The sequence below is a fragment of the Hemicordylus capensis genome, chromosome 15 (genome assembly GCF_027244095.1).
Source record: "Hemicordylus capensis ecotype Gifberg chromosome 15, rHemCap1.1.pri, whole genome shotgun sequence".
Classification (NCBI taxonomy): Eukaryota; Metazoa; Chordata; class Lepidosauria; order Squamata; family Cordylidae; genus Hemicordylus; species Hemicordylus capensis.
The window spans coordinates 19,192,111-19,214,812 of NC_069671.1; the positions used below are offsets into that span (position 1 = coordinate 19,192,111).

The 22,702-nt window shown below is 46.7% G+C and overlaps 1 protein-coding gene across 1 annotated transcript; it reads left to right on the forward strand.

The window, feature by feature from the left end:
• Positions 1-10,083: 10,083 nt before the first annotated feature.
• Positions 10,084-22,226, forward strand: UPB1 (beta-ureidopropionase 1). Its single transcript, XM_053279699.1, has 10 exons — positions 10,084-10,328; positions 12,290-12,461; positions 14,420-14,507; positions 15,100-15,194; positions 16,797-16,958; positions 17,409-17,578; positions 19,099-19,180; positions 20,413-20,455; positions 21,282-21,436; positions 21,651-22,226. The coding sequence occupies exons 1-10, from the start codon at positions 10,228-10,230 to the stop codon at positions 21,732-21,734; spliced, it is 1,152 nt and encodes a 383-aa protein (XP_053135674.1). The 5' UTR covers positions 10,084-10,227; the 3' UTR covers positions 21,735-22,226.
• The last annotated feature ends 476 nt before the right edge of the window (positions 22,227-22,702 follow it).

Here is a 22,702-nt window from a genome sequence, read left to right on the forward strand (position 1 = left end):
AATAGGTCAATTTCCAGGCAGCAAGGATCCAGTTTCCCGAGTCTTCTGCACAAGACTAAAGGTGTAGTTAAAAGCAAAGGATCCAAAGTACCTCAGGATGTACCTAAGCAACATTTTCTGGATCAGAGACCATATTCTGAGCTCTGCTCAAATATCCAACCTGTGATAAGTACCGAATGTTAAAAGGAGGAGGCCCAACCTTGATAGCTGTGTATCTTCACCCTGCAGGTAATCTAAGCTGATAGGCTGGTCCTACCATGAAACTGGCTGCTTCAAGAGAGAGATTCTGGACCCATTCTTCGGGGCAGCCCACGTTGCTGCCTGCAACCCCATCCATGGAAGGCCTGCAGAAGAAGGGAGGGATGGAGGCAGGTGGAAAGAAACACATGCGACTTCTTTTCCTCCACCATTCCAAGTAGAGAATGAAGGGAAAGGTCAGCTAAGGGAGGAGGAAGGAATTGGGGTGTGTGATTTAAATGGGGTGGAGAGAGAAAAGAGGGGTTGTCTTTGGGTGCTCCACTTTGGGCAGTCAAGAACTGACACCGAGTGGAAACTCAAGCTGCCTTGTGGAAGGAGGACGACTGTGCGCCTCCATCTGTGACCAGAGCGTCAGCTGTTGCATCTTTCCAGTTAAGGCTGATGTGTTGATGGTCCTCCCGGGAGGAAGGGCAGGTTTGGTATAATGGAGTAATAATGGCAGAATATGCAGAGTTCTTCGGCATTGAGGCAGGCCAGCTGCTGGTGGCCTGCACTTAGCATCCAAGGAAAACAGAGCTGCGGAAAACGCAGAGCTTTCGGAAAACAGAGCTGTTTTCCGAAAGCAGCTTGGAGAGGGGGGGGGGAAGGGGACATTATTTGCAGCATGACAACAAAGTCATACCAGGGTGTCAGACTCATTCTTTGGAAAGGGGTTGCTTCTCTTTGTCCAGGTTATACACGGAAAATGATGTGCAATTTTATATTATCCCGTCAACTGTGTGTCGGGGGAGGGAAGGGGGTTAAACTGTTTTACACACAGTGTAACACCCGACAGGGACCAAGGACCATTTCTTATAATTATCCACTGCTAGCTGGGCAAAGAGGCACTTTGCAAAGTGGTACCTCTCTTCCGTTTCGCTGGGGAAGAGTAGCTGTTCCTTTTCAGCCCAGAATAACATACCTCGCAGTGGCTGTTTTGGGTGTCTCCCTTGTTGTGTTACTTTTTGGATTGGTGCAGGGTGGGAACCATCTTCTAATGCCTTTTGCTAGAACTGCTTTGAGGGCTTTTTTCTTTCTTTTTTAACTTTGAGGGGGGAAAGTACTTTTCCTTTTTTTTTTAGAAAAGAGAAAAATATTTGTGTTTATTATTGTGGCTGCTGTGTGAGCTGGTTTTATTTGCTGTCTTATTTTTGGGTTTGTTTGTTACTGATATTATAGTTCTAATATTTTTGCTGTGAACCACTTGAGATACTTCATGAAAGACAGTATAAAAATGTAACACTAAATAAATAAAGCTAGTGATAATAATAATAATTTAAATAGCAATATGCTTTTTATGGTCCTCACCTCCCTCATCCTTAAGCCAAGTCCTTGATATCAGCATAGTTATTCTAACTGTTGCTGTTCCAAATTTTTGGTTTTACAGATGAGGCTGATAGGAACTTATTCAGTTACCCAGCAAGCTGATAACTGAGTTGGGGCTGAACAAAGGTCCCAGCCACTTGAGGAACTTTATGGACCCACAGGTAAAGGTAAAGTGTGCTGTCAAGTCGGTGTCAAATCCTGGCGCCCACAGAGCGCTGTTGTTGTCTTCGACAGAATACAGGAGGGGTTGACCATTGCCTCCTCCTGTGCAGTATGAGACGATGCCTTTCAGCATCTTCCTGTATCACTGCTGCCCGACAGAGCTGTTTCCCATAGTCTGTGAAACACCCATAGTCTAGGAAACACACAAATCCCATAGTCTGGGAAACATACCAGCAGGGATCCGAACCAGCAACCTCTGGCTTGCTAGTCAAGTAATTTCCCCGCTGTGCCATTAGGTGGCTATGGACCCACGGACTCCCAGACTCCCATTTTAATTGTGCTTTATTTTTTGATCTCAAAGCTCCAGAAGCTTCTCTTCCCTCCATCTACCTGATCTTTGCAGGTGAGACGTGTAAGGAAGCTTGTATAAACTTCTGGCTAGAAGACTGACGTCCCCTTGAGTCGTACCCAATGACGCTCGGTCCCTATGGCAGAAAATGCAAATTATTGTGATTTAAGAATTGCTCTTCTGCTTACGTCTCCTATATGGTCATCAGCAGCCAAGAAACACATATATGTATTCAGAAAATTTAAACCAAAAACATGAATAAAACCAGCACCAAAATCAGCTACAGGAATGTCTAAAAAGCATTCAATAAAACTAGTAGAAAGAAAAGAGAGGAAACAGAAAGAGAGGAGATTTTCTCATAATTTTCTCACCCTTTCTCATAATACTAGAATCTGGATCATCCAATGAAATTGAGCCAGAGATTCACGACCGACCAAAGGAAGCACTATTTTAAAAAAACATGCGATGCATAATTAACACAGTATTATTTACTGATGGCCACTAGAGGGCTTTAAAAGGGAACTGGACAAGATTCATGGCGGAAGAGGAGAAAGCTCTCGGGGCGACTAGTCCTTAGGGGCTGGTTCCGGATGATACTTCCTCAACCCCCTAATCCAAACAGCAGCTCTGCATGCAACCATTTCTTTCTGCTCATTACTCAGTTATGTTCCTTTAGCTCCACTGAGTTTGGTAGCACTTGGTTTTCTAGAACTGACATAGGTTAAGTAAAGATGGTGACTCACATGGCCTTCCGGGTCTGCAACTAGATATTCACCTGATCACCTATGGCAAATAAGAATTATTGCCTTCAGGAGTTTTCCCAGAGAGCGGGCATTACCGTGGGTTTTCTGTGAGGCTTTACCGTGAATTTGAAGTTGCCCCCAAAAACGGACGAAAAAAGTGGATTGTTTTGTTTAATTTTATTTATTTATTTTATTTACATATTTTTATACTGCCCAAAACTTATGTCTCTGGGCGGTTTACAACAGATAAAAACAACATTAAAACATTAGTTAAAAACAAAAACAAGAAATTGAAAACACAACAATTTAATATTTTTTAAAAAAACAATGCTCTAAAACAACATTAAAAACAATCAAAACCACCCCAGATATAAATCGGGCTATACTCTAATGTGCAGTGAAAAACCCGAATTGTGTGTGAAGTCCTGCCTGATCGCTCGCAGGGACTTTGGGGTAAATTTGGCCGAAATGTGAATGCACCCCCTGCATTCTGGAGGAGACTCTAACTAAAAGCCGGGTGTGGAAAACTTCCAGTTAATAACAGAGGGAAGTTTCTGTTAACTGAAAGAGAGCTATTTCTTCTCTTTTTGCCATCCCCCCTTTCAGGCGATTGACAAACATCAGTATGTGTGGGCTAGTAAAAATGTATGTGGGCTAATAACTGGGTGGGTTGGTTGGCAAGGCTACAGACCACCCCCTATCAGGGACCTCTCTGTATCCAGTGGTGAAAAACAACAGCCAAGTCACATCGAAGAAACAGGGCAGAGAGAGAAGGGTGAAATGGGGTGTATGTGTGGGGTGTGTGTGTGTGTGTGAGAGAGAGAAAATCCAGCCCACTGAAGAGTCGTTTCTGCTTTGGAGAGGCTGCCAGGAGATCAATGGCGTGCTTGCATCAGTCTGGCCTTGGGAGGTCTTAGAATTCCGAATATGCTTTGGCCTGGAAATGCCCTCTCCTATGCATCAAACTACTTTCCTGTTAAGCCAATTAAGCTGCTGTTTCATTTCTTTTATATCCTGTTTCCAGCATCGATCCCTCTTGGCAAAACATGGGGGTCAACAGTGCCAGGTTCAGTGTACGGCTGTTTTTGGAGTGTAATTGGGCTTGGCCCTGCTTGACAGGATGTCGCATCGCTAGCCTGGCAGTGAAGCTAAGCTGAAGAAGCCCAAATACAGACATCGGTGAGATGCTGCCACCCTCGGCAACAGGAATCCGCCTCTGAATACTGTCAGTCCTGGTAGTGGCGGCTGCTGTACCTGTGAGACTTTCCCCACATGCTTTTAGGGAAAACGGTGTCTGTGTTCTGTCTGTGTTCGTGAATCACATGTGGGAGGAGAGCTGGTTTTGTGGTAAAGGTAAAGTGTGCCGTCAAGTCGGTTTCGACTCCTGGAGCCCACAGAGCCCTGTGGTTTTCTTTGGTAGAATACAGGAGGGGTTTACCGTTGCCTCCTCCCACACAGGATGAGATGATGCCTTTCAGCATCTTCCTATATCGCTGCTGCCCAATATAGTAGCAGCGGGGATTCGAACTGGCAACCTTCTGCTTGTTAGTCAAGCATTTCCCCGCTGTGCCACTTAAGGAAGCTAGCAAGCATTAATTGTCTCCTTTGCTAAGCAGGGTCTGCCCTGGTTTGTTTAGTGATTGTTTCCCAGTGACTTTTTTAGGGGTGAAAGTGGATGCTACACGCAAGTGGATGTTACATTCGATCTTCTAACTTCTTTTTCATTGGTTAAAAACAGTGGTGGCAGCAAGGGGGGAAAGGTTAGATTGAAGGTGCAGTGCTGGGGGAGGCTTTTGACCTTGTTTCCCCTACTTTAATCCCCCCTCCCAAATTCCTTCTATTTGCTGCAGAGGAGGGAAAAAGATGCTTCGTGTTCTATCAAAATCAGCCCCATGAGGTGGACCATGACTGCCTAATAAAAAGTCCAGCAATGATCATTTCTTTTAGAAGTCTTCATTTTCCTTTCCGTCCTGGAGAGTACACAGGTTACACACCTTTTGACTGCACAGCAGTTTTGTTATCTTTCACGTTTCACTTTGAGTGGTAAAATTTTGTGCCCACTGGCTAGCTTATTTCTTTAACCAAACCTCAATCTGTAAAAATGAGGACAACTTTAGTTTGCTTCCCATACGAATCAACCTCTCTGTTGTTTGCTGTGTTAAGTTTGCAGTTTTATCTTGTCTCAAAAAAAAAAAAAAAAGCATTAAAAAAAAATCTTTCCTTTCCCTGGGTAATTTTCTCTCTCCGGCATCTTCATCTTAGTTGAAACAAAGTCCACTTCCTATGCACGTACTGCAGTTTGAACAAGGCCACTTTGCTAACAAACAAGCCATCAAAAGAGAAGTTGCTGAAAGTTCAGGCTAAGAATAGAAAGGCAGACTTAAGGAAAGAGTTCAGCTATGTGACCTCCTTCAGAAGTTGGATACCAAAACAAGACCAGGGCACTTTCCAGATTGCACGCTATCACAGTGCCGCAATGGGTCTCTGAAGTGTGCTTCCGTATCGCCTGTGTTCTGAAATCGCAGCCCCTGCCTTGTAAGGAAGCTCCCATTCATATTTCTGATGCCTTCTTTCGGATTTTATCTTTGCGTTATAGTGCTACAACTTCACAAGTCTGTTGCAAAAAAAATAGCTGTATTTGCCCGTTGTAGGAGGCTTGTCCCCTTACAACGGATCTCTAATGTGGTTTGGATTCAGTGCCACAAAACACTGCAGGTTACACCGCTTTTTGTGGTGTGAGGCTTGCAATCTGGTTTCTTGCTGGCTTCTGTTGCGGAAGATGCACCATTGAGTGAACGAAGCTGAGAGCATAAACAGGCCTTTTGGAATAGATTTGCTTCCAGAGCTCCACTGAGAATAATTCTAGGAAGTCATCCAAAGCTGGAAGTGGCCCTTGGGATATAAGGCTGGCTGGCGAGCTTCTAAGTATATCCACATTTAGAAGCATTTGAAGTGGTGAAAAAGAAAAATGGAAGGTTTTTTATAAGTGCACATAAAGATGGGGGAGTTACAAACCAAGAGATTTTTCCCTCAAGAAGGGAAATTCTTTAAGCTGTTGTATCTCGGAATGGATCTCTCTGAAATTTGGTTAATTATGGTGCTCACTATATAGGTTTTGATTGATTGATTAAGTGCCGTCAAGTTGGTGTCGACTCTTAGCGACCACATAGATAGATTCCCTCCAGGATGATCTGTCTTCAACTTGGCCTTTAAGCTCTCTCGGGGGTGAATTCATTGCTGTCGTAACATCCACCTTGCTGCTGGTCATCCTCTTCTTCTCTTTCCTTCAACTTTCCCCAGCATGATGGACTTCTCAAGGGAGCTGGATCTTTGCATAATGTGTCCGAAGTATGATAGTTTGAGCCTGGTCATTTGTGCCTTGAGTGAAAATTCTGGGTTGATTTGTTCTATGATCATTTGTTTGTTTTCCTGGCTGTCCATGTTCTCCTCAAAAGTCTTCTCCAGCACCAAAGTTCAAAACCATCAATACCTTTTCTATCTTACTTCTTCAAAGTCCAGTTTTTGCATCCATAGAGCGTCATGGGAAAAACCATTGTCCGAACGATTCTAATCTTTGTAGGTATAGACACATCACGGCATCTAAATATCCTTTCCAAGGCCTTCATAGGATGAGATGCTTAAAACCCATGTGAAACCCGCCTGGAGATTTGTATATGGGGCGGTATAGAAATGTGCTAAATAAAGAAATAATGTGCGCATTATCATCTGGTGTCAATGGCACGGTTTTGTTTGCTCATACAGTTATTCGCACAACAAAATATATATGTTTACACAACAAAAAATATATTATATTATATTTATCACACAATGAAATATATATGTTTTCCTGTCGTAAACTGCCCTGAGCCATTTTGGAAGGGTGGAATATAAATCAATCAAATAAATAAATAAATAAATAAATAAATAAATAAATAAATAAATAAAATATACATGTGTTCTAGTTAAAAACAACAGCAGCACAGGGACTGGGCAACTTAAAAACAATATACAAATGGTGTGTGCTGCTGTATGCCTATTAATCATTGTGTGAATAATGGTAAGTACATACAGATCTACAATCATTGCATGGTTTGGAGGTGACCATGTCTTAATAGAATGATGATCTAAACACACACACACACACACACACACACACACACACAGGTCTAGGAATAAGTAAAGGGTTGATTGTAGTATGGGAATAATTGAAATTGTAGTGGATTCCAATGAGCCCAGTTAAGGAACATATCAATATTTCTAAGGTATAGTAAAAGGAAAGGCAGACATCAATGTATGTTTTGGATAATGCCCATCAGGGGATTTCCATGACTATTTTTGTCTATGGACTGTCTTCCTGGATGTATACTTGTCATGATCTGTTTCTTCAAGTCACAAAAGATGGGGAAAATGCTTCACGATCACCACATAGTTGTGGCTTCTCGCATGATTTTGCAGGGCAAAAGGACCAGCCGCGTCACAGTACACTTCTCTCTTCTTTAGTTAATGTATAACCAGAGAAAGTGATATTATTATCTTGCACGTTCCAGTAAGCAGTTGGGGTATTTTCTCGTGATAAATAGATAGTTTGGTCAACGTATTCACCTTTGAGGCAGTGTTATATGTAGGTTCTAGTGGGTATTCTAGCAAATAGGTGTGAGTTTCGGCACTTCTTGGAGACTGCTTTGACCACACTTCTACAACTCTAGTAATGCTGGTATAGTTTGAGAAACCTGCTACAATGGGCAGAGGTGCACCTAGGTCATTTTGGAGCCTGGACCTAAAGGCCTTTGGAGGCCCCCCTCCCCTGCAAATTAAGCATCATCTTGCTCCACCAGGTAACCACACTACCAGGACAGACTAAAGAGGGTTTGGGAGCCCCCAGGAGCTGTGGAGGCCCTGGGCATCGGCCCGGAAGTCCAGGGGTAAGAGCACCTCTGTGGGGTGGGATGTGAGGACCCCCCTTGCTGAACACCACCAATGCTGCCTCGCCTCTTTTGCAGATTTTTTTTGCAAACACTTTTCTTTAACACCCCCTCCCTTTTATTCTAGGCTGTCTCATTCATTCTCGCATCCTTCATTCATTAAGTGACAGTTTAATGCGGTGGTGAATTAAGGTGAAGTCCCATTTATTTCAATGGGATTGAGTTGGATGTAAATTCTCCCTTGATTACATCCTGTCTCTGTCCTCTGTACTTTTCACCAACTTGGCGGATCAAAGAATGCACAGCTGGGTGAAACAAAAAGCTTACATGTTAAGGTCCTGATGGGAAAGTAGATTACCCATGGATTCTTTTTATTTGGATTCAAGTTAAAGATTAGTCATTCTTTCTCGACAGAGTTTTATTCAACAGGGTTAATATTTAACTCAAAAAGCTTGTTGGGAGCAGGCTCCAAGTACTGTCTGCTTAGTAAAGGAGATAATGTAAAGATCTGTTAATAGTATATTGTATAGATAGGTGTCTATACAATATGTAGCTTGTATGTTTTGCTCAGGGGCAGAGTTTATATTCTCCTCAAAGCAGGAATAAAAGCACACAAAGTTCACTTGAGAAAACTGTCTACAGTCACAAATAACTGTGGACAAGTGGAAATAATTGGATGTCTAGGGTGGCCTCTTCGTGTACCTACTAGAATAACTAGTCTTTATTTATGGTAGATGTTTTTGTCTAAGATGAGCTGGGTACAAAAGCTGCTTATTTTGTCTGAACTGTTCTTCGCGTGGAAGATGGATTCTTGCTGGCTCTGGGATGATTTTCCAGTGATAACCTGGCTCTCCAAACCAACTTGAGAGAACATGGTTAATCATTATGGCTTCTGGCACTTGTAATGTGTCAAACTACTGTGAAAGGTCCATGTAATGGCAAACATGACCTTGTAGGGAAAAGTTGCCTGTTTCCTCTCTGTGCAGAGCAATGGTTTTCCCATCAGTGCAAATGCTTTCCTAAGTAATCTCTTATAATTTGAGAGATTTGACTCAAGGCTGTGGCTCTAGGTTAGAACTACTGAAATGAATGGAAGGTTCACTGTGCCATCTTATTTGGCTATTTGATTAATGGGGTTTATGTACTGTACTCAAGGTGATTTACACAAAACTAAATCGGCCGAATTTGCTAGAGCTGAACAAGTGGCTTTTTTGGGAGCTCAGGTGCTTGGGCTGTTGCTTTTCCTGTTGGGGTGTGTGGGTTGTGTACCCCAAAACTAATTTCATCATTGTGGAGGGAATAGAATGGCATGTTCCCATGGCCAGCAAACTTGGGTGTGATCTGATTGTATCCAGTTACAAGGTCTAAGAGGTTCTAAGTCATTAAATGGTTGGATCAACGGTTGTATTTTCAACAAACCTGTTTGGTTTAGAACTGGTTTATTTTGTTGGTTTGGCAAAGATAAGTGGTTTGAGAGCTGGTGGTTGGGATAGCGATATTATTTGTATTTTGTCCCCCAGGAAATTGACATAAATAAAGGTGTGGGTGTATATTATTGTAGAAGATCATCCCTGGAGTCAATGGATGCTGCCCACCACACTATTTAGGATAGAAAGCTTGCATGCTTGCAGAAGGCAATTTTTCCTCCCCTAGATTGGTGTTTCTATGCTACTAACCCAGGCAGACGCCTTCCAATTGTGCTTTTACAGGGGTTCCCACCCTGTGGTGGCACGCCAGATGTGGATGAACTACAGTCCCCATCATCTCCAGCAACAGTGTATTGTGCTTGGGCTGATGGGAGTTGCAGTGCATCCACATCTGGAGTCCTACCACAGGGTGGGAACTCCCTACAGCAGAGCACCTTAACCATAGACCCCTCCCTGATGGGATTGGACGACAAAGCCCATCAACCCCCAGCAACTGTGGCTGGGGGTGATGGGAGTTGTAGTCCAACCACATTTTGGAGGAGGGTTTTTTTTTTTTTTGCAAGGTTAACCGCCCTGAGACCCGGGGTTGGGGCGGTATAAAAATGCGCTAAATAAATAAATAGCCCTGCCCTACAGTGTACAGGTGAGGCTTCTATGCCTGAAAAGGACATGATGCGGAGACGGGTCACACCTGGTGGCGCAGGCGCCTGACGGACGGAGTGGGTGGAGCCCAGGTGAGACGGGGCTTCCCGCCCGCCCCGCAGGGGCTGCTCCGCGCGTGCTCTCTGGGCCGCTGCTTCCCGCCAACAGGGGCCGCTCGCCTATTCCACCAATCAAGAGCGAGCACTCAGCGAACACCACCCCTCCCCCTTTCTTTCCCACCAATCACGAGCGAGGCGTCCGCGAACACCGCCGCTCCCCCCGCCTTCCCACCAATCACGAGAAAGCCCTCAGAGAGCACCGCCCCCTTGAGGGCATCTGTCCGGCGGCTGGGCCCGGCCGGGTAAAGGGTCAGCGGCCTCTCGCTTCTTTTTGTCGTCTCCTTCTGGCCGGCGAGGAGGATGGCGGCCGGCCTGGACTCCGTGGAGCGCTGCCTGGAACGGCACCTGCCCTCCGCCGAGCTCGGAGAAGTGAAGCGGATCCTCTACGGGGAGGCCGTTAGGTGAGTCAGGACTACAGTTCCCAGCAGGCTTCGCGGCACCCATTCGCGGCGCGCATGCTCAGGAGGGTTCGCAGGACTGTCCTGGGTATGCTGGTGCTGTGCTGACTCTCCTCCCGGCTCGGCGTGCCTTGGATCAATACAGGAGCCACAGGAGGAGGAGCAGGAGGAGGATCCCATCCCTTTCCTTAAAGTCCAGCTCCAGCAGAGGCGGCCAACCTGGCACAAGCACGAATGCCCCCCTTTGCTAAGCAGGGTCGGCCCTGGTTTGCATTTGGATGGGAGACTACACGTGTGGCCCCTGGAAGATCTCCCCCTTAGGGAATGGGGGGGAGGCGGCTCTGGGAAGAGCACCTGACTGCAGAAGGTCCCAAGTTCCCTCTCCAGAGAGGGCCGAGAGAGAGACTCCTGCCTGCAACCTGTGATTTGGGGTTGTGCAAGCAAGACGGCTAGGTTAAGGCAACCCCATTTCCCCGGGTTTTTAAATTCAAGGTTTCCTGGATGCCGAAGAAGACCCCAAAGCCATAAAGTCCAGCTCAACGTATTTATTTAATTAACTCATTTTTATACTGAGCGATACAGAAGACCCTGGGTGGTTCACAATCTAAAAACACCAAAAACATTAACACAAAACCATTTAAAATAGAGGTAAAGCACAGCGAAGCCCCTTTATGTGGACTCACATGCAATGTCACAACCACGGCAGAAGCCCCAAGGTATTACCCACCATAGTAAGCTGCCTGCAGAACAAACCTCTCCAGTGGGTGCCTTGGTTTCTCCAATAATTATGCGACTCTGCTAGAACTGTTCCAAAGCTTGGTTCAGAGTTCCACGAGTGAATCACAAAGTTTCTGTGTACTAGGACAGTGCTGCATCAAGTGGCAGGTCATGCAGAACAGGCCTGGACAAAGGGCACATTCCATTGGGGATAAATATGTTCTGGATGTGACTTCTTATTAAATGGAAGCTGTAACAAACAGTTACTCTTCGTTGATGGGGGTCTGCTTAGTCAGTCAATATTTATTTTGGTCAGTGGCCAGAAACAAAAAACAAAACAGTATAACAGTCCCACCCTCTAACCAACCTACAGATCTTCACAACCATAAAAAATACAGCAGTTTGCTAACAATAACCTAAAATCTTTTAGAGGTCAAAATCATCTATAAACAAATTGCGTCTAATCTTACTGGCCACTGCAAAACGTAGCCACCTTAACAAGAAGGGGTGTGTGAAGGTACAAGCAAGTGGTAACATTTTTATTTATTCATTTATCATTCCATTTATATCCCACTTTTCCTCTGAGGAGCCCAGAATGGTGTGCATGGTTATGTTTCTTCTCACAACCACCATGTAAGGTAGGCTAGGCTGAGAGATTATTTCTTTATGTATGTATGTATGTATTTAAAATATGTCTACAGTGCCCAAAACTTACATCTCTGGGAGGTTTACAATTAAAATAATTTAAAACATCAAATCAATTGAAAACATTGAAAACATTGAAAACTCAATATTTAAAATATTAAAGCTATAAATCTAATTAAAAGCCTGGGTGACTAAACGTGTCCTCAGTGCCTTTTTAAAAGCTGCCAGAGATGGGGAGGCTCTGATTTCAACAGGGAGCGCATTCCAAAGTCCAGCGGCAGCAACGGAGAAGGCCTGTCCCCGAGTAGAACTGCCAGACGGTTTGGTGGCAACTGCAGATGAACCTCTCCAGATCTGTGACTGGCCTCGAGTCACCCAGTGAATGGGGGCTTAAATTTGGGTCTCCTCAGTCCTAGTCCAAGGCCACGACACCATGCTGGCTGCCAGTGTCTTTGCTAACATCTTCACTCCAGAGAGTTTGCTTAGCCTTCAAGGCACACAGTTCTGGACACGAAGAGTCTGGTTGTGCCAAATGCGTACAGCCTGTCTGGTGCAGGAGGAAGCTGGCGGAGTTTTGCCCTTTCACGTTCTTTCCTCTCTAGGCCACTTGATCTGTCTTCTGTCGCTGCGTCAGCCGCTGCGGAAAGAAGCTTTGAACTACAAGGTTACGGGTTTGAAGCTGAACCAGAACAGCTGAGGCCGCCACGTGTTGTCCGAGTGGGACTGATTCAGAATAAGATTGTGCTTCCCACCGATGCACCAGTTGCTGAACAGGTACCATTTACTGCTCGTCAGGGGAACGGCTGCTGCAAGCTAAGCACGTACAGGAGAACCCTCTTATTTGCGGGGGCTCCGTCCCGTGGGGGGTGGAGGGATAGCGAATCCGTGGCTGCTGGGTCAGGAGGGCAAATAAACAGTGGGGAGCTGGGCTGGGGAGGAGAGCAGGTCTTGTGGTAATGAGACCCTTTGCTAAGCAGGGTCTGCCCTAGTTTGCATTTGGATGGGTGACTACATGCGAGCTCTTAAGATATCCCCCTTAGGGGATGGGACCTCAGCTCAATGGTAGAACATCTGCTTTGCACACAGAAGGTTCCTGGCAGCTTCTCCAGGTAGGCCGGGGAAAGACTCCTGCCTGAAACCTTGGAGAGCTGCTGCCAGTCAGTGTAGACGGGACTGAGCTAGCTGGACCAGTGTTCTGACTCTGGAAAGGGCAGCGTCCTCTGTTCCTGATGGTGCTTGCAGCTTAAACTTCATCAGTCTGGGAGACAGCAGGGGTTGTGCAGGATATAATCTCCTTTGTTGCTTCCCAAACTGTTGGAATGATGAACTTGTTTTTCTAACCACTTAATGTGGTACTGCAGGGCTTGTCTCCATCATCAGGATTCAGCTAGTGTGATTTCCAGGCTGATGTCTCAGATAGGACTGTTGTGTTTCTGTAATAAATGAATTCCAGAGTGTTTCGGCCACTCCCTTCTGGGCTACGTTGGCTCCCCCATAGAACATTGCTGAGGCAGCCCAGCGGAAGAGTGCGGAGGGATGAGAGTCTGGTAATTGGGCCTTTGTCCAGCGATGATTTGGCTGTAATAAATTTTACAACTTGGTTATAGTCACAAGCTATTGTTGTTTGCCATGTCATCTTCATATCTTCAGATAAGAACAGCCCTGCTGGATCAGGCCCAAGGAGGCCCATCTAGTCCAGCATCCTGTTTCACACAGTGGCCCACCAGATGCCACTGGAAGCCCACAGGCAAGAGGTGAGGGCCTGCCCTCTCTCCTGCTGTTGCTCCCCTGCAACTGGTACTCAGAGGCATCCTGCCTTTGAAGCTGGAGGTGGCCTATAGCCCTCAGACTAGTAGCCATTGATAGACCTCTCCTCTATGAATTTATCCAAACCCCTCTTAAATCCATCCATGTTGTTGGCTGTCACCATATCTTGTGGTAGAGAATTCCACAAGCGGATTATGCGTTGTGTGAAAAAATACTTCCTTTTGTTGGTCCTAAATTTCTTGGCAATCAGTTTCATGGGGAACCCCTCTTAACTGAGCAAAGAGGCACCTTTTTAAAGTGGGGAAGGATTCTCTTTATTTAGCAGGGGGAGAGCAACTGGCCCTATCCAACCCCGGCACAGCATCCCTCCAGTGGCTGTTGCTGGTGTCTTGTGTTTCTTTCTTAGACTGCATGATCTTTGGGGACAGGCAGCCAATTTATTTATTTATAAATAAATTTATAAATTATTTATTTATAAACAGCCTGGCTGGGAAGGTCCATCCCTTTTCCTTCCAGTTCTGGAGCTGGCCATTGCTAGCGTAAGTTCAGCCAGCCAGTTCTTTTTTACAGTCTGTGACCAGCAACAAAATATGTAACAGGCAGAGATATATAATCAAATCCAGTTATCAAGGAAACTCTCACATTTTATGAACATAAGGTGTTACCACTGTATTGGAGACTTGATAGATCTAGTCAGTTGGGGATTTGTCAGCCCTGCTGCTATATCACTCTACATAATGCTGCACAAAATCTAGCCATGTCGTGGGTAGCTGCTGCACACTTGCCTGAGAGTTTAAAAAGTAACATCAGCTTCATCAGAACATCCTGGCCTCTACAAATCCAGCAGAAGTTCAGCTTGGGAGTCCGATTGTGGTTAAATTTGGGAGGCAAAATGAGAGTAACGGTGGATGTATCAGAACTGTATTGTGTATAGAGACCTTAACAGCTGTGCTTCTTCTGCCTAGGTAGCCGCGCTACACAAGCACATAGAAGAGATTGTGGACGTGGCAGCCATGTGTGGGGTCAACATCGTCTGCTTCCAAGAGGCGTGGAGTGAGTTGTGTTTTAAAAATTCTCTTAGCCACTCTGAGCAAGAGAGAAATTAATGAGATAGGGCACCAAGAACAGGGCTGCCATTTATGCTTCTGAGTGACATGGTGAAAATGCAGAAAGCACAAAAAACCCAGGAAGCATCCACCAGAATGCCCACAAGAAAAGACCACGCCCTTCTCAGGATGCTTGAGAATGTGTTTTATAACAGCCCAATCTGTTTCAGCCCAAAAGGCCTTTTTCAAGGGCAGTGGCCATACTCAAGACTTCCAAGAGGTCTCTGTTAAAATTGTTCCTCACTAGTTTCAAGAAAACTGCATCTGGGCTTCAATAAAACATGTTCTCAAGCACGTTGGCACTGTGAAAAGGCAGCCTAGGACGGAGTTTCATATCGGTACGGACGATTCAGTCTGGACAAGGAAGGTAGGTATATGATTGACCCACCAGAATCCAAGGATGTGGCAGTGATTATTTTCCATGGCAGAACCTGCTTCACCAAAACTTTAGTTTAACCAAAGCAGACCTCTTCTGCCCCATAGAGAGATGGTCTGTGATGAAAACTCTGTGCTAATTTTTCATGATGGTGTTTTTACAGCCATGCCTTTTGCTTTCTGTACGAGAGAGAGGCTTCCTTGGACTGAATTTGCGGAGTCGGCAGAAGATGGCCCCACGACAATGTTTTGCCAGCAGGTAGAAGAGCTAAATTCATGCCCCTTTGTCATTTTCCAAACTCCTTTCGCCCTCCTAATGCTTACTAGGTCTGTGTCAAAATAGACAGTGTGCCATATATCACGTCTTACTGCCTTGCATTCATGGTGTGCTTTCCACTGATGGGTGCCTGCCAGCTTGGGGGAGTATGACACTCTCTTGGAGCAGGGGTGAGCAGCTACCTGTCTACTTAACAAGCCGTGGTTGACCAACATGGTTTTGATCCTGTGTATTTCCTGGCCATTTTGAGGAGGCTTGTAATGGAAAACTTGGTGGATGTTGCTCCCTGTAAATCAGTGAGTCGTGCCATTTGTGGTGATTGTAAGTACGTGTGTCCCCAGAGAATTCTTGGACAGAACAATTTCTGTTGTTTTTGCCTTTTTACCATTTTCCGTAAATTACTAGCTTCCTTGTCCTCTTGAAGCTTCTTGTTCTCTGGGAAATAATTTGTTCATGCAGCCTGTTGTCTTATTTTATGGCCCTGAAGGAACTGAAGTGCCTCCGTTTATGTCTCTTGCCATCCTGTCGTTTTCACTCTTAACGTGGGTCAAGTGTGGGGCGATTCTCAATGTGAGATTAATGACATCATGGTGGATGTTGTGGTAAACATTCAGGCATATGAGAAAGTAAAATGACACCAGGGGAAGGAAGAGAAAATGTAATTGGATCAAGAAAGACATGAGTGATTGGTGCTGAAATGTAATGCAAAATACACTCTCCAGGGCCCAAGGGCAGTATAATACAAGCTATTATATTGGCCTTTTCTTTTGAAAAAAGCACAGCATCTAAATTCTGAAAACAATATTATAATTTCTCTGGAAAAGGCAGTTCCAGGCTTCCAGTGATTAAAGTAGATCTGTAGAAGGCTGATTTAGTGCTGCGTCTCTTATCTCAGGAGGAGGAGGAGGCTTCGATCTAGAGATTCATGAAGAACAGGTCTATCAGCGGCTACTAGTCTGGTGGCTATAGGCCACCTCCAGCCTCAGAGGCAGGATGCCTCTGAGTGCCAGTTGCAGGGGAACAGCAGTGGGAGAGAGGGCATGCCCTCACCTCTGGCCTGTGGGCTTCTCGGAGGCATCTGGTGGACTGCTGTGTGAAACAGGATCCTGGACTAGATGGGCCTTCTTGGGCCTGATCCAACAGTGCTGTTCCTATGTTCTTAAAAGCATGAGTGGAGTTTTGTTCATTTGCTGCTGTTCCTTTTCTGCTGCCACTCCTTGTTACGGGGTTCTGCATCTGGAAGGGGGAGCTGAACTCTTAAGAGCATCTGCAGAAGGTTCCAAGTTCCCTCCCTGGCAGCCTCTCCAGATAGGGCTGGGTGAGACGCCGGCCTGCGACCTTGGAGAAGCCGCTGCCAGTCTGGGTAGACAATCCTGAGCTAGAGGGACCAAGGGTCTGACTCAGTATATGGCAGCTTCCTGTGTCTGCACTCTGCAGGAGGTCCCTGCTGCGTGTGAGCGCTCCTCCAGACCAGGAGTTTCTCGGGTGGCTTTGAATACAAACAGAACTCATTCCTCTTTTGCCATGGGGTGTTAGTTATTACAGGAGTAAGTGTGTTACAGGCGTTCTTTTTTATGTCTGCAGCTGGCCAGGAAGCACAATATGGTGGTTGTCTCTCCAATCTTGGAAAGAGACGATGCGCACGGAGGGACCCTGTGGAACACGGCAGTGGTGATTTCCAACTCTGGTGCGGTCCTTGGGAAAAGCCGGAAGAATCACATCCCAAGGGTGGGAGACTTCAATGAAGTGAGTGGTGGCTCTGCTTGTGAGAAAGTGGGAGCTCTTGCTGGTTTGTAAAGCCGTGTCCGCAAGGGACATGCCACTCCGTGATACCTAGGACCCCCATCATGCCTAAGCCAGGGGTTCTCGGATATGGGTTCCCCAGTGTTGGACTACAACTCCCATCATCCCCAGCCACAGTGGCCTTCAGTGCAGAACGCCAGTCTGGAATTGGGGGTGAATTCTTGCTTAAGGCTGGGAAGGTGGCTTATGATCTCGCCTCTAAACCGCTTTGAGGACCCAACAGAACGCTGCATATAAATACTATTAGCAGTGGTGGTGATCTGTTCTAAATCAACCCCCTGGCCACTTACTTGGGCTTATATCAATTTCTGTGTGTAATAGAAGCGTGTTTCAACTCTTTGTGTGGGTGTGTGAGGTTTCGTTCAGCCCTGACCGGCTTCTTCCGTTTTGCAGTCGACATATTACATGGAAGGGGACAGAGGGCATCCCGTGTTCCAAACCCCGTTTGGGAAGATCGCTGTGAACATTTGCTTTGGGCGCCATCATCCACTCAACTGGCTCATGTACAGCTTGAACGGAGCGGAGGTCATTTTCAACCCTTCTGCCACGATTGGGACCCTCAGGTGAAGTCGAAATCATGTTAGGTCATTGCAGAAATCGGCACACCATGGCTGGTTATCCCGGGCCGCCCTCAAATCTTTATCTTTGGACTAATGTCCACTGCTAACTGAGCAATGAGGCACCTTTTGATTTTCTTGCATTGAGCAGGGGGAGAGCAACTGGCCCTCTCCATCCCCAGCACAGCATCCCTCCAGTGGCTGTTCCTGGTGTCCATCTTGTGTTTCTTTTTTAGATTGTGAGCCCTTTGGGGGAAGGGGAGCCATTTTATTTGTTTATTTACTTTATTTCTATGTAAAGCACTTTTGTTGAAAACTTTTGTTGAAAAGAGGTATATAAATATTTTTTGTATCCGTAAGGTGCATTTCAGGTGTTTCTGTGTAACAATTATCTGAATTGCCAAGGTGCTGCAAACGGCATATTGCCGGAGGCAGCTGCGTGGCCATTGATGGGAGTTGTAGTCCAGTAACATCTGGGGGCCCACCCAAGTTTGAGAGCCCCTAATTTCAAGCTTGAGCACTGGACACAATCCAATCAAAGTTAAGTTCTCTTCCACATTCAAAGTGAGGAGAGCTGGTCTGGTGGTAGCAAGCAGGACTTGTTCCCCAAGCTAAGCAGGGTCTGCCCTGGTTGCATTTGAATGGGAGACGAAGTGTGAGCACTGGAAGATCTTCCCCTTAAGGGTTGGAGCCACTCTGGGAAGAGCATCTAGGTTCTGAGTTCCCTCCCTGGCAGCATCTCCAAGATAGGGCTGAGAGAGAATCCTGCCTGTAGCCTTGGAGAAGCCGCTGCCAGTCTGTGAAGACAATCCTGAACTCAGTGGACCAAGGGTCTGACTCAGTATATGGCAGCTCCCTATGTTCCTATGTAGAGTTGCTTAGGGCCCAGCACAAAGGGAACCAGCATGGATGACCTTTTCGAAGAGTTTCCTGACGTTTCTGGGTTATTTTAATGTGGCTGGATTATTGGCCTGCTCACGCTCTTTCCTTGATTGCTTGATTGCTTTATGAGGGGGTAATTTCAATGGCAGGAAGAGACTTCTCAGATCCTCGACTGCAAACAATCTCTGCAAATGACAAGCCAGCATCTGCAGTCTCCTTTCCCCTCTGCATCCGTGCACGTGCCGTCCCTTTTCTTCCTCTCCCCTCCTCCCTCCGGTTTAATTTGCACCAGGGCCTCTTCCAAGAACCTGTTCTTAGCCCAGGCTCACAACCAAACTGGATGCTGCATGCGGCCGTGTGTGTCTTCCCTGATTTATTTATTTTTAACCAAAAAAAGGCAGAGCGAGGCTCGTAGGAGTGAGGCTTCCGAAGGGGAACTTTCTGACGGGATTGTGCTCCATATTAATGAGGAGGAAGCAGACCCCGAGACACACACACACACACACCCCGGGTGGGACCTCTTTGGACTGTGTGTCAGTCTTGAAAGGAAGCAGAGAGAAGGTGGGCTGCAGAATGGCATCTGCCAGGTGAGGCAGCCAGAGCTGTGCCTTCCTCTCACGTGCCTTTTAACATTGTATTTTCAGTGAATGCATGTGGCCCATCGAAGCAAGAAACGCAGCTATTGCCAGCCACTGCTTCACCTGTGCCATCAATCGAGTGGGAACGGTAAGACGGGTCGGAAGCGCTGGTCTTGGTGGTGCACTGCCCTCTTTGCTAAGCAGCATCTGCCCTGGTTTGCATTTGGATGGGGGACTACGTGGGTGAGCACTGTCTGCAGTCAGAGATCCCCCTCAGGGGCGGGACATCTGCTTCCCATGCAGGAGGTCCCGGGTTCCATCCCTGCAGTGCATGAGCTGCTTTTCTACCCAAAGGGGTCTCTCTGCTTCTCTTCTCCACTGTGCCTGGTAAGGAAGTTGGGGAAAGGGAAATACAGGCTGTGGCAGTGCTGCTTCGGGATACTCCAGCAACTGCGAAGGGAAACATTTCCTAACATCAGTTCACCCAGGCTTTTAATTAGATTTGCAGTTTTTAACATTCTGTTAAATTGCTTTGATTCTGTTTTAATGTGTACTGTTTTTATTGTAAAGCCACCCAGAGATACTCGTTTTGGGTGGTATAAAAAAACATGTTAGTTAAATAAATACAGAAAATAAATAAATATGGTTCCAAGCAGACAGGCTGGGCAGAGATTTGCATGCAAGGAAGCTTGTCCACCGCTTCTCTCCCCGCTACATGCTGCAGGCTACTGTTTGTTAAGGGACTGCAGAGTGGCCATGCAGGGCCAGGCAGTAGCCCTGAGGAGGTTGGTGTTGGTCCAGGACTGCCAGGAGCCAGGCTTTCCCTGCAATATCTCCCTGGCTCTCTGGGCATGTGTGGCACCTGCCTACAACTCCCACAATCCCTGGCTATTGGCCACTGTGGCTGGGGATTATGGGAGTTGTAGTCCAAAAACAGCAGGGTCGGGGGGCCAAAGTTGAGCAGGCCCGCTCTACAGCAACCCAGCAAGCTCTTTGGCAGCGAGCAGGGGGATGCCTTTGACTCTCCTCGGTTGTCTGGCGATCCTGGAGTTGCGAGGTGGCTCGAGTAAAAAGTGTCACCAGCAAAAGGTTTCTCTTTGCCCGTCCAGGATGGAGTGTCTGGTGCCTACAGAAAGCCTTGCCTCTCCGGATTAGCTGTCAAGAACTATGGAAGACAGACCGTGCTAGAGTGTGCAAGCGGTGCCCAACTCAAAAGCCAGATGTGCCGCCTTAGAGGTGGAATGATTGCTGGGCAGCCAAAGCTTCTGTGTGTGACTGCTGTTAATCTAGTTTTTTTCCAAGGGTGGGGTGGGAGACGCAGCCGGGAGTGGAGCTGCAGTGCCATCTCCTGTTCACTGTGCACACTTGTGTTTTCGACAGGAGGTGTATCCAAATCCTTTCACATCCGGAGATGGTGGGGATGGTAGGTCTCTTTCTTTGTTTCTTCTTCTTCGGGAGGGATCCTTCTTGGGCGTCTGGGGCAGTTCTTCCCTGCTTCGTGCCCCAGGCTTTCTGAGTCAACCCCGGGCAGGACTGAAGCTCTTAGTGGTGGGGTAATTATATCCAGGCAGACCTCATTAACTGCGGTTTCAGTATTTGCAGTTTTGCACATCCACGGCTTAAAAACAAGCACCAGATTCAATATCCGCGGTAGCATGTGTTGCGCATATCTGCGGTTTTGAGCTTGACCTTGACCCTTGAGCCCTTTGAACTTGACCGTTGGCTTGAACTGGCCCCAATCCTGTGATGCCTCTCTGGCCCACTTGCCAACTAGTCAGGCTTGGGGTTTGTGCTGCTAAGTGCCGGACTTCAACTGTGGGGTAAGGAAGCTTCACGATGACAGAACTGGATGCATTACTGGAGGAGCGAGAGAGTGGGAGAGCAGAATGCGACACCGTGAAAGCAGAGTTTCTGTGACTGTTTACAATTTATTCAGCCTCCTAGCCTGACCTTTATGAAGCCGACTGCTGAGCCTTATTTCACCCAGCCCAGCCCTGTGCTTGTAGCTCGGCTCCTGGCGGTGTGGGAGGCTCACTCTGACGCTGCTAGCAATAGTCGCCATTTTAAACAAGGGCTTTGTGTTCTTATCAGAACCACAGTCTCCATAAACCTGTCTCTGCCTTGCCTCAGAAGTGTACAGGTGACAGGAAAAGAGAGCAAAAAAACTCTTTAGACTATGCAATGTTTGCAGCATGTTACATTATATTAATTCCCTGGTTTGTGACCTTTTTGTTTGCTCTTTTTTGAAGCCCACCATGACTTGGGATATTTTTATGGTTCAAGTTATGTGGCTGCCCCGGACGGGAGTCGAACCCCTGGACTCTCCCGTACCCAGGATGGGCTTTTGGTAGCCCAGATGGATCTGAACCTCTGCAGGCAGGTTGCTGACAAGTGGAACTTCAAGGTAAGAATTTAGACTAACTTTTGCGGTCTTATCTGCAAGGCCATCACAGTTCTCTTAAACACCACACACACACACACTCACTCTCTCTCTCTCTCTCTCTCTCTCTCTCTCTCTCTCTCTCTCTCTCTCTCTCAAGGGTTCAAATGGCTATTACTGATGTCCTTCAGAGTGACTAATATTAAGTTGCAGAGTAAAGCTCCATTCTTTCTTCCAGATGACGGGGCGATACGAGATGTATGCCAAGGAACTAGCTGCAGCCGTCCAGCCTAACTTTGTGCCTAATGTGATCAAAGAATAACTTTGCTCTGCTGTCCAGTGGCCCTGGGGCAGGGACACCCCCTCCTCAGTCTAGTCCAGTGTTCTTCACTTTTTTCAGGTAGGGGGGCCATTTTGGTTTTAAAAAAACAGACACCCTTTTACTAGGAGAGCCATTTCCCACGGTGCCGACCTTTGCAGGGTACTACTGTGCTTTTCTCTCAGTGCTGGAAGAGCCCTCTTTTCCGAGCTCTAGGACAGCACTCCGTGCACACCTTCCAAGATAGTGCAAGGGCTCAAATGGGCTCTGTCTCCCTTCGAGGAGTGCCTGGCACTGGGCACAGCACTGTATGGTGCTGGGGGGCTGGCGCAGAGAATTCAGCTTTGCAGAAGCTTCGCACAAGCCCAAAAAACCATTAGGGAGCAGTACTTAGGGTGGACGGGGCCTTCTGGTGAAGAACATGGTTAACACAGGAAGAGAAAGGCTGTGAACATAAACCAATTCAATAAATAAAGCTCTTATAAAAGAAAACGACTCCTCTAGCAGTGTGTGTGAAGGCATGTGTACGGTTGTAATGTGTCGCAATCAGGGGCGTAGCAGGGTTGCTCTGGGACAAGAGGCGGGGAAGGCCCCTGGCCTCTCCTCCCACCTTCTGCCCCCTACCCCATATCTTTGCTGCAAAACTCTAAGGACATGGTGAAAAACGAAACATTTTCTGCATGTCCTTTCATGTGCCAACAACATCACACACTCCCCAGACACATGCAGACACGTTCTCTCTTTCTCGTGCATGCATCCCCCTGGCTCAGAAACCGTTCTATGCACTCATATATACCTACTACAGTCCTCTCCTATATTCATACAACATCCCAGAGTGAGCTCTCATCCAGCAAGCAGGCTCCCCTCCCTCAGGGGCCTAGGGACACTTGTATCCTTGCTACACCCCTGGTTGAAATTTCTGCTATAACTTACATGAAACGATACAAGAATCACTGTGGGCAAGAAACTTA

Excerpts from the sequence above, each read along its gene's own strand:
- UPB1 (XM_053279699.1), top strand. The coding sequence starts at position 10,228 with ATGGCGGCCGGCCTGGACTCCGTGGAGCGCTGCCTGGAACGGCACCTG. Across the intron at positions 14,508-15,099 it reads CTGCTTCCAAGAGGCGTGGA|CCATGCCTTTTGCTTTCTGT; the intron begins GTGAGTTGTGTT and ends GTGTTTTTACAG. Across the intron at positions 19,181-20,412 it reads CCATCAATCGAGTGGGAACG|GAGGTGTATCCAAATCCTTT; the intron begins GTAAGACGGGTC and ends TGTTTTCGACAG.